This window comes from Polistes fuscatus, unplaced genomic scaffold (assembly GCF_010416935.1).
Source record: "Polistes fuscatus isolate 324 unplaced genomic scaffold, CU_Pfus_HIC Scaffold2, whole genome shotgun sequence".
Lineage (NCBI taxonomy): Eukaryota > Metazoa > Arthropoda > Insecta > Hymenoptera > Vespidae > Polistes > Polistes fuscatus.
In genome coordinates this window covers 6,128,383-6,143,924 of record NW_025113096.1, presented here as the reverse complement: position 1 = coordinate 6,143,924, position 15,542 = coordinate 6,128,383, and the positions used below count along the sequence as shown (strand labels likewise).

The 15,542-nt window shown below is 31.5% G+C and overlaps 1 protein-coding gene across 6 annotated transcripts in view; it reads right to left on the bottom strand.

Moving 5' to 3' along the window:
• Positions 1 to 15,542, bottom strand: part of LOC122516801 (neurexin-1) — a 304,617-nt gene that overhangs the window by 153,486 nt on the left and 135,589 nt on the right. For all 6 annotated transcript variants that reach the window (XM_043634936.1, XM_043634938.1, XM_043634940.1 and 3 more), the window contains exon 4: positions 1,475 to 1,618. In XM_043634936.1, the coding sequence (XP_043490871.1) occupies positions 1,475 to 1,618 (144 nt within the window). The remainder of the gene's footprint in view (positions 1 to 1,474; positions 1,619 to 15,542) is intronic.

Genomic DNA, 15,542 nt, shown 5'->3' with positions numbered 1-15,542 from the left:
AAAAAATTGGGCCGTTAGACTGACTGGAACCGGGACTCGAACCACGGATCTTTCGCTTTCCGGACGACTGCTTTTTATCCATTGAGCTATCTAGGGCCCACCGTCCAATCTCTTCACGAATGCTTATTTAAGTATTTGGCATGGAGGCGCTCGTCCCACACTAATAAGAATCGAAAATTATATTATAATCGATATTACCATACGAATAAGAATTGAATTTTACGTTAAAATTGATTTTATTCTACAAACAAGAATCAAATACACTCAATCATACGCACATACATATTAACTGTACTCTTAACATCTATACAAAACAATATACAGTATATTGTTTTCTATTTTCCACAATTTATTATAGAACACTATATAGTTTCGATATTGACAACGTCAGGATATTCAGACATGATCGATAAAAACACGTATCCTTCATTTCGTTTTTTTCTTTTTCATTTTGTTTTTCTTACAAGGAAATGTTACACGTAGACTCGTTTTCAAAGTATCCGATCAAGAAAAGTAATACAGAGCGAAGATGATACACGACGAAAAGGATGCACGTTTTCGACGTATCCCAAAGGACTCGGCCTTCTTCGGAAAGCACAGGGGCTTGTTTGTTTTTTCTGGATGTGCTAGTTATATGAAATAGGTATGTATACATTTTACCGAGCAAAAAATAGAAGAACTCTCTCGCTCTCGCATATGCACGGGAACGCGTTCATAAGTCCAGATTTATTTTTTTCTTTTACTACATTGAAAAACGAAATGAGCTCATCGTGATCCTCTAAGGTTTTGTTACTTCGAATCGAGAGACCTTCGACCTCCATCATTGTGATTGCATTTTGAAGATAAAAGCTGTTGCATTAAAGCACACAGTTTTTACAATATTTTCTTTTTTATCTTTATTTATTTCTCTTTCTTTTGTTTCTTTTTTCTTTCTATTTTTCATTTTTTTTACATTTTACGAGCGGGCAATTCTCTCGTGAGTATGCGAAAAAGAAAATTAGAATTACTATTCCCTACTTTCGTGGTCCAGATTTTAAATATGCAATGAGGGGTATTACGTTTAATATGGACGAGGTGGACGCTTAAAAACAGTGAAACTTAATTAACGCGCACTACGCTCTTAAAAAAAGAGAAAAAGAAGAAAAGAGAGTGTGTGAACGCATATATGTATGGTCAATTTAATGAATAATATTCTTAACGTTTAACGTAATTCTTTACGACAATATACCAGATTCAGGATAACAATAAGATCGTATAAAATATACAGGATGTCCTGCAATAGATGATACAAACGAGTAGAAGATAATTGTACACGAAAAATGTAGTGTAGTAGTCAAAATGTACAATCAAATTTGTCCACATAAGACATTGTTTTGGAGAAAAATAAGTTTGAAAATTTGTCGAGTACACGTAACACCAGTTATATGAATATTTATATAAATAATGTATATGTATATTTTATATAAATAATTACCGGAATAAAAGAAGAGTCCATTAGGTTGTCTCGTTTTGAATTGAAGTCCGACGGATTCCTGCGTACTTAAAATAGGGTCTCCTTTGCTCAAATCTATCGTTAAATATTCGGTTCCACGGAATGAAGCCTCGGAAGGTGCTTTATCTGTAACCGAAAAAACAACATTTTATTAATTTATCATAAATTATATTATATTATCTATAGTTATTAAATATTTACTATAAATATAGTATAAGTATAAAAAGTATTCGTGCAGCAGTCAATTTGAGCCAAAACTTTGAAGAACTTTGTTTATTACGAAAAAATGTTAATAAAAAATATATATAAGGTATCCAACGTCAAATCGACCACTTTTGATCCCGACTTCTTTCGAGTTGGCAGAAACTTTTTTATCATTTTCTACTCCATTGAAAATCTCTCTGAGGATTTTTTCAAATTTTTTTACCCAACCCAAAAATAATTATGGATTTTTCAAAAAATGGGGTTTTTTTTCAAATAGCAGTAACTTTGTTAAAAATTGATTTATCGGGACGTTTTTTTTTAATTTTTTGTCTTTAAAAGTCCTTTTTGGAAAGAAACATAAAAACAGTATTGAAAGTCAAATTATATAAGAAATTTCGTTTTTTTTTGGAAAAAACATTAAATTTAAAAGTAAAATCGAATGAAAAGGCAAGGAAACCATTGAAGAAAAACCACGGTCCATGATTTAAGGAATCATTGATAGATATGGAAGCGAAACATTTAAAAAAATAATACACGAAACGGAAGTAAACGCAAAATAAATGAGAACACTGACTGATGAATTCGAAAAATTAAACAAAATCCAAAAATAATTATAATAAACATTGCTACTGAAGTTAAAAATAATCTTAATATTTATGTGTGCAGTAGTACATTGTGTAATTTATTACGAGCTGTAACGTAAATGAAGTCAACAAAAAGAAACGATTAGAATTTGCGAAAAAAAAGTATGTCAATGTTTCTATGGAGTACTGAAATCGTTTCATATTTACTGATGAAGGTAAATTTAGCATATTTGGATCGGATGGACGATATACTATATGGAGAAAAAAAATACCTAATATGTGAAAAACAATTTGTAAGCGTCCGTAAGACATGGAGAAGATTTGATCACAATTTGAGGTTGCATGAATGCAAACGGGGTTAGATCCCATAATTTTTATTATGTAATGATATTTTAAAACAACATCTTCAAGCTAATGTAAATAAAATTGGATTACGGGATAATTATGTGTTTTTACAAGATAATGATCCAAAGCACAATCCTTGCAATACGCGACAATGAATAGTGTACCAAATAAATTAAAAATCCTCTCACAGTCTCTAGACTTGAACGTTGTAGAACACTTATAGATTTATCTAGAAAAAAAAATTTATGACAATTATATTTCTTCAAGGAAAGATTTTAAAAATGTACTTTTAGAAAAATGGAATAAAATTTTCAGTACTAAAACCAAAAATTTAGTAAATTCGATGGTACAATAGCTTAAAGCGATTATACAATCTGAAAGGTATCCCATTAGATACTAAAATTGCAAATAAATTACTTTTTTATATTAAATACGTATTATAATGTATAGTTTTTGTTATAAACTTAGAAATGTACGAATACTTATTTCACATATATTTTCATAGCGAATATAAATAAATAATTATTTTTCAATAACATTAGTTCTAGAAATTTTTAAAAATATCTATATACATTTTTTTTAACTTTTTTTTATTAACAAACAAGATATTTCAAAGTTTTTGTTCAAATTGATTGCTGTATGATTACTTTTTACACTTACTATATATTAAATTATATAATATATATATTATATAATTAATATATATATATATATATATATATATATATATATTGTATATTATTTATAACTATTACATTGATATTATTTTTATTTTTCAATGCAGTTATTTTAATTTATAATCCAATTAGGTAATTAATTATTGGGTATTAATTAGAAACGAGGAACTAAAACTAAATGTAATATTTCATCGTAATTACCGATGTTTACGCTTTTCCATTCTTACTACGACTAATCGTTGGATTATAAACAACAATCTAAAAAAACCAATACGTTATATACTAAGAACGTAAACACAGCGGTCATTTCTCCGCACTCTAACATCTCCGATATACATTTATTTAGATATTTTACCGACAACGTCGTAGTAAGCCGATGGAAGTCTTCTCGACACACGTATGTAAGTATAAACTTGTAACGCTAATAAATCTTTGATCATATTTAACCTAGGTTGGAATAGAAGCTTTCTATCGATCGATTAAAAGCTTCTACCTCCTTGCCCCTCACCATCACCCTCACCCTTTTCCCACCCACTCTCTACGTCTATACAACACATCCGTGAAAAGTTGATTCGAGACGTCGCGACGACCTGAAAGAAAGCCTTTCTCGGGCGGATCCCTTTTCTTATTCAATACACGTTCGTAATTTTTAATTGAGTCTCGAGACGTCTGATCTCGTCATTCATGGAAAGACCAGACCCTTGAACTTTTTTTGCCTTAGGTAAAAAAGGGAGAGTATGCGAACGAGCGAGAGATAGTAAAAATAAGAAAGAAAGGGAAAATTCTCTTCTCATTATTTTCCACCTAGGCATTGTTAGCGTGCGAACAAACAAAAGTGCACCTTGGTGGATGGTGCAAAAAGGCCATAAGACGTTGCTTAATGGCTTTGGCGAATAGCCAAATCGCTGCCACGAGCTTGAATGCACCGAGTTTGCCGATTGAAATGTCCATTACCACCGCGAATCATTCACCGATTCGCTAAAAAAGCTAAAGAAGTATTTCTATGTCTGTGTCTATGTGTATCTCTATGGAAAAATGTATTTTAGTTAACATTTATATATCATACTATTTACTTTCTTTATTATTTATGTCTTTCAAACTGTCTGATATTCTTTTTCTTTTAAACTTCTTTCAATGATCGAATTTTCAATTTTAAATTTCCACTAGGAAATGGATTGTATTTTTCGACAAATATTGTAATTAAAATTATTATTTTATTTAGGACGAAATTGGAATTTATTTCTTTTTAATTGTTGTTGTTAAAAGATAATGCTTATTGTATTGTACGAAGATTATTCCAACATGGAGTCCTTTGGCGATTGTGATAAGCTATGATGTGGAAGAAAAAGGGTTAAATTAAAATAAGAAATAAAACATTTGATTGAGTCAGTACGAAGTGTAATACTTTATTGGTTGGTCAGGCAAAAGCCTTGCGGCATAAAAACTCTGGTGGATAAATTAGATATAATAAGGAATGGCGTCCAACAAAAGATTGGACACGTGGCTCACCTCTCGCTTGCTTCGATTGTATATGGATACAATAATGAATCTGACCTCGCTTATAGAAGTATAAAGAGTTCTTATACTTCACTTATTTCACCTCTCTTTCTCGTATGTCGAAGTATAAGGGATACTTATTCAGTTGTCTATGATGTGTTGTCGTAGATGCCCAGTGGAAGAATAGGACGAGTGTCTTTGCTAATAGACCCAGCAGGTCATGAATGGAAACGGTTTGAAAAGTGGGGAGGCGCGAATAACAACATTTCGATATTCCCTAAATAATTAGAGGTATGAATATTATCCCTTCGATATTCCCTAAAAGATTGAATATACGCTAAGAATCTACGATCTTTACGGATCGTACACTTATTTTGTTGTTTCATTTTAACTGAAGAAGATAAAATTATTATGTATTTTACGAAAAAATCGAGATTTATATTTTGATTAAAAAACACATTAAAATTTTATTTATGAAAATTCAATGAAATATTTGTGTCAAAGGATTTGAGAAAGTATAATATATCAAACGGGATGAGTTTGATTCTATTTTAACGAAAATAAATTCAAAATCTTCGATTGACATCATTTGCGATGAAATTAATAAAAATCAAGAGAACAAATACAATATTTACGTTTCGTGCTTTTTCTTTAACAGATTTTTATTTGCGTTTTTTAAGAAAATAGAAATAAATCTGTTGAAAATAAAGAGAAAGACTACAAGAGGCAATCGTAGTATGTTGGAAAGAAAGAAAAAAGGAGAAAGAGAGACAGAGAGAGAGAGAGAGAGAGAGAGAGGTATTTTCACGGATGATGCAAAAGCTTTCAGCTAAACAGCGTTTCTTCCCTTTTGACTGTTATACGGTAATTGCATGCGCAGCCACGCGTACAAGCTTTTCTATCTTCAAATAGCACATTGTATGTATTCGTCATTAAACATTCGGAAAATTAAAGTGCCTATGATCCTTTATCTTCACTTTTCATAATTTTTTTTTTCTTTTACTTTCGACGCACGTACGTCTCTCTTTTTCTCGTCGCTTTGAGATTAATTATATTATAATATCTAAAGATTTCTCTCCTTCTATTTCTCTCTCGTTGAAATCGAGTTGTGGTCGGGGAGAAAAGGATAAAAAAAATATTAAGAGAGCCAGCGAAAAAGGCAACCCGCAGAGGCACGAATTTCGAGTTGTGGATGAAAGAAAGTTTGCCTAACGTAGAAACGAAATTGAAAGAGAGGGAGAGAGACACAGAGAGAGAGAGAGAGAGAGAGAGAAAGAAGGAAGAGGAGGTAACGAAAGAGAGGAAAGGGAGGAAGAGGGTGAAACGAAAGGAGTGATGAGGGATGAGAGAGGAGAGGGTGGTGTTGAAGAAGCTTTCGGCAAAATTCGAGTAACGACGTAGACCGCGTTACGTTAGCGTAGTTTGCGTTAACACTATTCTCCAGTCATGGCACCGCAGTACGAGATACGTCCGGAGGATAGCTGCTAAAGCTTTTCAAATTGCAGCAGCACGATATTCGACTTGGTACAAGGAATGAAGTGGGAGTAGGAAAGAAAGAAAGGGATAGAGGAAGCGAGAAGAGAAAGAGAAGGATAGAAATTGAGGAAAGACCGGTAAGTAGGGCGAAGATCTACAGTGAAAGAGAGAAAAAATAAGTAGGGGAGAAAGAGTGAGAGAGAAATAGAGAAAGAGAGAGAGAAGGAGTAGGAGGAAAAGGAGGAGGATAAAACGATGTTAATGCCCGCCTGCCGACGACTAATTGTGAGCCACGCTACTATAGTTCCACCGACGCGACGCTTTGAATTATGAAAAAACTTGGGAGCATCGTTCCGCGAGAGAGCTCCCAAGCTTCTCTTTTTTCTAATAGAGAATGTGAGGAAAGAAAGAGAGAGAGAAAGAAGGAGAAGGAGGGTATGTCGATGTACGACCTTTTTAACCCCTTTTATTTTTTTCTTTCTCTCTCGCTCCCTCTCTCTCTCTTTTTCTTTTATATTTCTTGCTTTTTATTTGAATAAAATGAATTCTGGAATATTATCTTGTGAGATTCTTAGTAAACGTTTCTCTTTCTCTCTCTATCTCTCTCTCTCTTTCTCTCTCTCTCTTTCTCTCTTTCTCTTTATCTTTCTCTTTCTCTCTCTGTCTTTCTTTTAGATTTCTATTTTAAAATGTATCGTTGAAAATGACGTCGTAGTATAAATGTTGTAATACGTTCACCAATAACGATTTTCTAGAATGATGATGACTCAGTAATTATCATAAGTTTTTGAAACTTACGATAATTACACAACGTTCTTAAAAATAATCTCGCCGTTCTCTACTTGTTTCGAAAGGTCATTTCTAATTCTAATATCCGATCATTTAATTAAACATGTAAATTGTACTTATAACATAAATCAAGATAAAGATAATAACGAGAAAGAAGTTAAAGTAAATTTTTCTATGTAAGTTGAAAGCAAACAGTAATGATCAGAAAAAGTTAACTATGTATAATAAGTAGTAATATTCATTAATTGTCATTCACTCGTTATTACATTGTCAGTGATGTTACCTATTCTTATTTCTCTTGATGAAAAGAAAAAATCTTCCAGAGGAGGTAATTTCACACCTGGCGTTTTCTCATGATCAATCGCACCTGCACACACACACACACACACACACATACACATTACGTTTTATCGTAAATCTCTTCGCTTTACTTTCATATTTTTATATATATCTTTACATATATATGTACACATGCTTTCTACACATACTAAATTATTTCCTATTTTTCTGTTTATTTATAGACATTTGAATAATAGACAATGACTTGACAAACTATGATGTTTTTAATTTGTCCTCATCTTCCTCTCTCTTCTTTCATTGTTACCTTTTTTTCGATATATACTCATTTTCCGCGTACTATATTATATAGAATATATTTTTTTTATGTACATATAATTCGTCTATCATTGCAATAAAGTTTATCGAACCGATTTATCTATCTATCTATCTATCTATATAACTGTACAATTTTTTGCACACACACATACAAAGTTTCTCCTTTATTAAAATTCTAAACAACAACGCTCGCAAGTGCTTTAAAAGCGATCGAATCGTGTCAGGTTCGATTTAATTAAACAACATTGAACCATGTTGAAAATATCGACTACCAACTGAGACATTTTTTCTATCTTTTATTTTTCGACAATTCCCAGGATTCTCTTTTTTATTAAGGCGAAAATAACGAGGTCATCGACAATATATCGACTGTGAGTGAACTAGAGAAAGAGAGAAAGAGTATCAGTGTCACGGAGAGAATCTTTTTAATAAATTCCATCGGCTCAACGGGACGATAAAAGCGGCATTAACGCTGTCGTTCGATCTCGTCTCTACTATCCTATCCTTCTGAACACTCAACCATCCACCCCCTCACCTAACACCTCAACTAACCCCTCTTCACCTAACCGTCTCCACCATTCTCCTATACCACTCCCACCTCCTCACCAAACCCCTCACTGTTCCAACCGTCCAACCACCCCGTTACTGCAACCCTCCACCCTCCACCTCTTTCACGCTAGTCGCTCTCAGTAGTCCATGCAGGATTAACCGGGTAATCTCCTGAAGAGCCTCCGGGACAAGAGTAACGAGGTCCCGCGGGAAACGAAGATCTTTTCTCATCTTGAAAACTGCGTCTTTTCTCGTATCATTCTACCGTTTTCTTTCAGTTTTCTCCTTGTCTTTTTTTCTCTTTCTTTTTTTCTTTTTTCTTTCTTTCTCTTCTTTCTCTTCCTTTTCTTCGTCTTTTTTCTTTTTGATTCTTCCTTTTATTTCTAGTTTTTATTTTATACGATACGTTCCACTCGAGTTCTCTCCAATGAATCTCAATTTATCTCGAATCGTGTCCGAGTACTGCTTTTTCGATCGATGTTAATCGATTTTCGAAGTAATGACTTTTTATTTGCTGTCTCATTTTTATTATTATTGTTGTTGTTAAGCTTTATATAGTATTGAATAGAAACCTTTATTGTTTAATCGCGTTAATGTAATTTTTAATTAATATCCAAAGATTCAGATTATATTTAAGTATATATGTTATATACGCTAAAGATAATTAGGCTAATATATTCTTTGCTTTATTGTTTTATATATTCCTACAAGATTTATAATAAATGGAGGTAAATATAAAGAACAATTATTATCATTGAAGTGTATAAAGTGTCCATTTTATTTGTTAATTTTGTAACGTATTATAGTAGGTATAATAGTTGATAAAGTAATACTTTTATTTAGATTTTTCATATGATATATCATGCATACCAGCTTACCTTTAATATTAAAAAATGTCTAAAATAAATAAATTTTAATTCAACAATAATTAAATGATTACAACAACAAAATCGCGTTATCTAATTACCGTTATCTATTTCAACCAATTTTTCTATTCCATAAAAAGTAATCTTTTCAACGTGAGGCGTTCTTCTTTTTTACAACCTCGATACTCGACGATACTTTTGAACATCGTCGAAGAACACGAGTAAGATCGAGGTATGGGGACAGGAAATGGCCGAGAACAGAGCCCGTACCGTCTTCTTTATCGAAGAAACGATATTTTCTTTTGGACCAACCTAATGCCCATAGTCATTCCTCGAGGTCGAAACTACAAGTAGTAGAGGAACCAAAGAAAAGGAGGATCTTTCGTTGAGAACGCGATAAGGCTTTCAACGCGAAAGCTCGTATATATCTGCTAACGAGCACCAACATACTTTCTCCTTTCCCGTCCCCTCCCCCTTCCCTTTTCTTCATCTGACGCCCCCTTGAATATCATAATTTATGTTTCTACGAATTTGCGAGGATATCGGAAAGGCGATTTTTCAGTAGATGAGATAAGTATAAACGTTATTTATTACAGGAAAATATTACTCCAGCATTAATCTAAGCGATAATAAATAATTTTGTTTAAATTAGACGAATTTGCCCTTAAAAATATTTTAACTATTTTATATATATTGTTACGAGCCGGCTTAGGTAGCCCTGGGATGAAGGGCTTGAAGACCGTTTTCAGGCGACTCGAGTCTGTTTACTGGCTGAAGTTGGATTCTGAATTTGACAGGTGGCCGAAGCGTTCGGACGTGACGGCTAAACGAGCGCGACTATTACGAGAGGAGATACGCGAGCCTTTATACTGTATTCATTAAGCTAATAAAGCTTCCTTTCATTTCCTAAATCGTGTTTGGGAGTGGCGCAACAATATATATATGTCACGTTTAATGTATATTCTATAGAATTGTTAGCATTTCCCACTTTGCCGGTAACATATATACTCGGAGAATTGCATAGATTGTATAGAATGCCCACAAAGATTGGGCAATTTATATTTTGAGCACGTTTTTCATACATTTTCTGGTCAATCCATAGAATGTTCAGAGGGTTTTGGTCAATCTAGAATATTTGCTTTAGTTGAATGTGTTTAGAGCACAGGAGGAGGGGGGAGGGGAGAGGGCAAAGTTGTTTCTAGCCTATCCTTTTCTACATTTTTTTGAAACTACGATGAAAAATAAAAATAAGTTTTACCGAAACAAATTGTTTTTAAAAATTATAAAAAATATAAATTCGAAAAAATTGTTATAAAAGAATAGTTAAAAAGAACTTGTTAACCCATCCTCGTGTAATTTTTTTATTTAGCTATTTAGTATAAGGCCACCAAAAGAATTTGGTTTACAATATACAAACAACAATTTTAAGTTATCTTAATCGTTCATTTGTTCCATTTATTCACGTATCAATAAAAACTCTTTTAAATATCTTATACATGTTTAAATCATAGCAATTTCTTGGGGGTTTCGTATCTTTTATTGCATATTTACTATCTCCTTTCTTTTCTTTCCTCTTTTCTTTCGCAATTTTTTTATTTAGTTTTTTTCCTGTTGATGCTTTCGCTTACTGTTTTTCTTAAACTATTATAACAAATTCTTTACACACACACAGTTCCTAGTTGGATATTTTTTATTTCTAATTTCTCTTCAGATGTGAAACAAACTGCATAAATTACTATTACCTACGTTGTATAATATGTTGCTTGATATAATGAAACTTTTGTTGTTAGAAGTATATTATCATCTATCACACAAGCAGTTTACATTTAATTTAAAGTTAGATGAGAGTCACTTTGTAATATTAAATGTCACCAAAAGATGAGGCACCTATTTCCTTTACATTTTGAGGACTATGAACACATACAGTGACTAAAGAAAGTATTTGAACATTTGCTATGATATATTTTATTAATTATAATAAGTATATTATAGAAAACTTACCTACATATTATTAATATTGGATTGAGGTATGATTCTCTAAATTATACAAGTATAGTTTCAAGCAAATCGAAATATATATACAATAATTATGATTTATATCTTACAAACGTAACGATTGCTGAAGCCACAATATTTTTAAGGCTTTAATATTTAGTAGGACCACCTTTAGCACGAATAACATTTTGTAAGCGATTATGCATACTCTTTACTAAATTTTCTGTAATAGTTGGTGATATGGAACTCCATACTTCGAGTACTTTGTCTTTTAAATTTGTTTTTGATGTTATATTAAATTTTTGTAATTCTTTTCCTATTATTGCCCATAGATGTTCAATCGAATTAACATCAGGGCTTTGTGATGGTGTTATTATTAAACATATAAATAGATTTACGATACATTACATTACTAAAAAATCGAAATGAAAAGGAATTATAAAAAATTAATACCGTTCAGGTTGATCAAAGAAGTTAACGGAATAAGAAGAAAAAGCTTTGATCCGTGAAATAAAAAAAATCCAAAGATTACTGCTACAAAACTTGCAACAATAATAAATCAGAACTTTAGGAAAAATGTACATCCAGAATTATATGTAGAAGAGTGTTACGTAAAAATGATTACTATGCCAAGGTTTCCAGAAAGAAGCCATATATTAGTGATATTAATAAGAAGAAAAGATTAAAATTCGCCAAAGAATTTATTAGCAAAGATGATTTCTTCTGGAATAAAGTATTATTTTCAGATGAATCAAAATTTAACGTTTTTGGGTCGGACGGACGTAACTTTATTTGGAGACAAGCAAATACAGAGATGAAAGTGAAAAACTTGTGTGCTACAGTGAAACACGCGGGTGGCTCAATTATGATCTAGGAATGTATGGCAGCAGGTGGCACCGGGAATTTAATCTTTATAGAAGGAAAAATGGATAAATACAAATATTTAAACATTTTGAAATAAAATTTAAAGGAAAGTGCAAGAAAATCGGGTATTTATGAAGATTTTTACTTCCAACAAGTTAATGATCCTGAACATACTACAGAAATTGTTAAGGAATGGATAATATACAATACTCCTCACATGTTAGTCACACCACGACAAAGCCCTGATATTAATTCGATTGAACATCTATGAGCAATAATAGGAAAAGAATTACAAAAATTTAATATAACATTAAAAACAAGTTTAAAAGACAAAATACTCGAAGTATGGAGTTCCATATCACCAAGTATTACAGAAAATTTAGTAAAAAGTATGCATAATCGCTTACAAAATGTTATTCGTACTAAATGTGGTCTTACTAAATATTAAATGCTTAAAAATTATCTGTCCAAATACTTTTTTGGCTTCAGCAATCGTTATGTTTGTAAGAAATAAATCGTAAGTGTTGTATATATATTTCGATTTGTTTGAAACTATACCTGTATAATCTAGAGAATCATACCTCCATTCAATATTAATAATATGTAGGTAAGTGTTTTATAATATACTTATTATAGTAATAAAATATATCAGCAAATGTTCAAATACTTTCGTGAGTCACTGTATATGCGTTGAGCAAAATTATTCACCATGAGCTATGAACGCATATATGGGTTCTCTCACAACTATTCAATTTGGGTTATGAACTCATATATGGGTTCATTTACTGCACAAATTATTTTAATTACAATTTACATATTTTTCAATGAAATTTGAGATTTAGCCAGTTCAGTATGCGCGTTGCCGTCAAAAGTGGGAAGCCCACAGCACAAGTTTAACGTAGCACAACTTAACGTTCAAAGGGTTAGAAGCTCTTAAAGTAAGTTTTAAAAAATATAATCTCACGATAATAATATTTTAAATAACAAAAGAATTCTAATGTTTCTCTTTTCCTCTTCGATTGACGAGGTCCCCTTTCAGTAAATCGATCGACGTCCTCCAATATTTAGCGTTCGACACGCTCACACATACCTTTCCTCGATTCCTTGAGTTCCTCTATATATTTATATATGTTAGATCGCAGTACCTTAGAGTTATCCCTTCCACAACGAAAGCATTCCCTAATAAAAGGGTTGCGAGAATACTTATAATATTTATGTGCCGGTAATTATGACATTAACCTAAACTAGCAAATTATACAAATTTATCTTATCAAATTTATTTTATATTAAAATACAATATTATATTATATAATATATATACAATATTATATAAAATACAAATTTATTTGATATTAAAATTATTTATGCTATTTATTTATTTAATTATTCTTATTCTTGACATACAATTAGTTCATTGCCATAACTAGCATATACACTGGGTGAATTAAATTTAAATCCGACCACTTATAAATAACTCGATTGCTATAGAAAAAAATGTATAAACGAATCTTCCTTAATTTCAAGGCTAGTATAATTCCACGTTAATAATTTATTTGTACTTGAACGCGTAAAGAACATACGAATGTAAACTCTATTTTTTTAAACGCAATGACATATTTTTCTATGCGTTTTTATCTTTTTCATTTATATATAGAATGAAAAAAAAACACAGTCCGTAGCATGGGATTATACTAGCCTACAAACCAACTTGGTTTTGACAATATCATTTTTTCCATCACCAATCGCAATCAAGTTATTGATATGGCTTGTTTTAAATGCTTCATCCGGTATATATTGTATGTAGTTTACTTCACCGGTAGTTTCTGTTGAGCAATGTCGTCACATCGCACGTCGAGTAACGCAATATACATGCTAATATGATAGCTCACACTCGAGGTCTGAAAGATGGAGATCTCTGGAAAATGTTCACCAATGGTGCATACTCGTGTGTGTGTGTGTGTATGTCTCTATCTATTTCTATCTCTATTTCTTTCTATCTCTCTCTTTATCTTTTACTTTCTGTTCTTGTTCATGGTCCAATTCGAATTGATCCCTTTTGGGATGAAGTTCGATGAAATTTCGACCGAAGTGAAAACGCAACGTAAAAGTTCCCGAAAGACCTGATTTCCAAGAGACCACAAAACTCTCTTTTTCTTTCTCTTTCGTCCTCTCTCCCCCCCCTCTCTCTCTCTCTCTCTCTTTGATTCTGTTTCTCTCTACATATCATCCAAGTCCCTGATTTGCTATTATTCACTGATTAGTTTCTCCCTGTTCCACGTTTTCGAATAATCTCTTTGGTTCGATCGCCGTATTGGATCACAGACGAATGGATACGAGTGTCGATAACACGACTATCGGCGCGAACTCGGCTGTACAAATCGTCCTGATAAAAGCTTAGAGATGACAGAATTCCAAACAATTCCGTGCATGATCATTACAGCTTTTTTCGAAGCGTGAACGGAAAAAATAATCACGCGCTTATATATAAAATAATGATTAAAATGAAAAAAAAGCGAACAAATCTTTTTGATTCTTTTTAAACAAACACAATTATTTACGCGACCGAGATTTTTGTCCCAAATTTAAATGTAAATAGTATGTATTTAAATATTTTATAAAATTATAACAAAATGATCATTGAAGTTGACTAATTTTGTAGAGAGAAAAGAAAACACCATTGTTAAAAGAATCTATTGGTGCTCTTTTAAAAAACAAAACTAAATATAACAATTGTGAATTGTTTGATAAATTAATGAAATTATTTAATATAATTTAAATAAATTAATAAAAATAATAATAACAATAATAATATATATAAATGATTGTTATTGAAAATAAATTAAAAATGAATTTTGTTTGAACTTTTAATTTATATTATCATAATTACAGGCATATAAATTTTCTTCTTATGAGTAAATTTTATTCCTTGATGATGATAAACTCTATTGAAAGATATCTATGATAGACAGAAGGCAAACTTTAGCAAGAAATAGATCTGATAGAATGAGAAACAACGTGTCGAGTTAGCAAAGTGACGTTTAGTGCCATGTTTCACGCTAGAGTCGGACTAAACGTTCCGCGAGAAACCAAATGGAATGAGAAACATCGATTTAAACGTGAGCAATCGATCAGAAATCCATGATATCAACGACTGGTTTATACATCAACGGTGTTTATTCGCTAATTTGAAAGAGATAGAGAGAGGGAAAGGCAGAGAGATTTATTTAATTTCAGTAATAAACCTCCGTATAAAAATGATCAATATATTACATAAAAATTAAAACAAATATACCCGGTAGTATGTATTTTTAGTAAAATTAATAATAATCAGAATAAATTAAACTATGTCGATAGTTAAATTAGTGCTATAGTAACACAATAATATAATTATAATTATTTTTATAGCGGGTGTCCAGCATTTAAGAATTTACGTTGGAATAAGATTTTTTTCATACTTTGATTTATTATATAATAAGCTGGTTAATTTTTGTGGAAAAAAATTAGGATATAAATAATATAATATTAATATTAAAGTAATAAAAATAAAAATAAATAGATAAATGTGTGTAATTTTCATTTAAGTATGTCA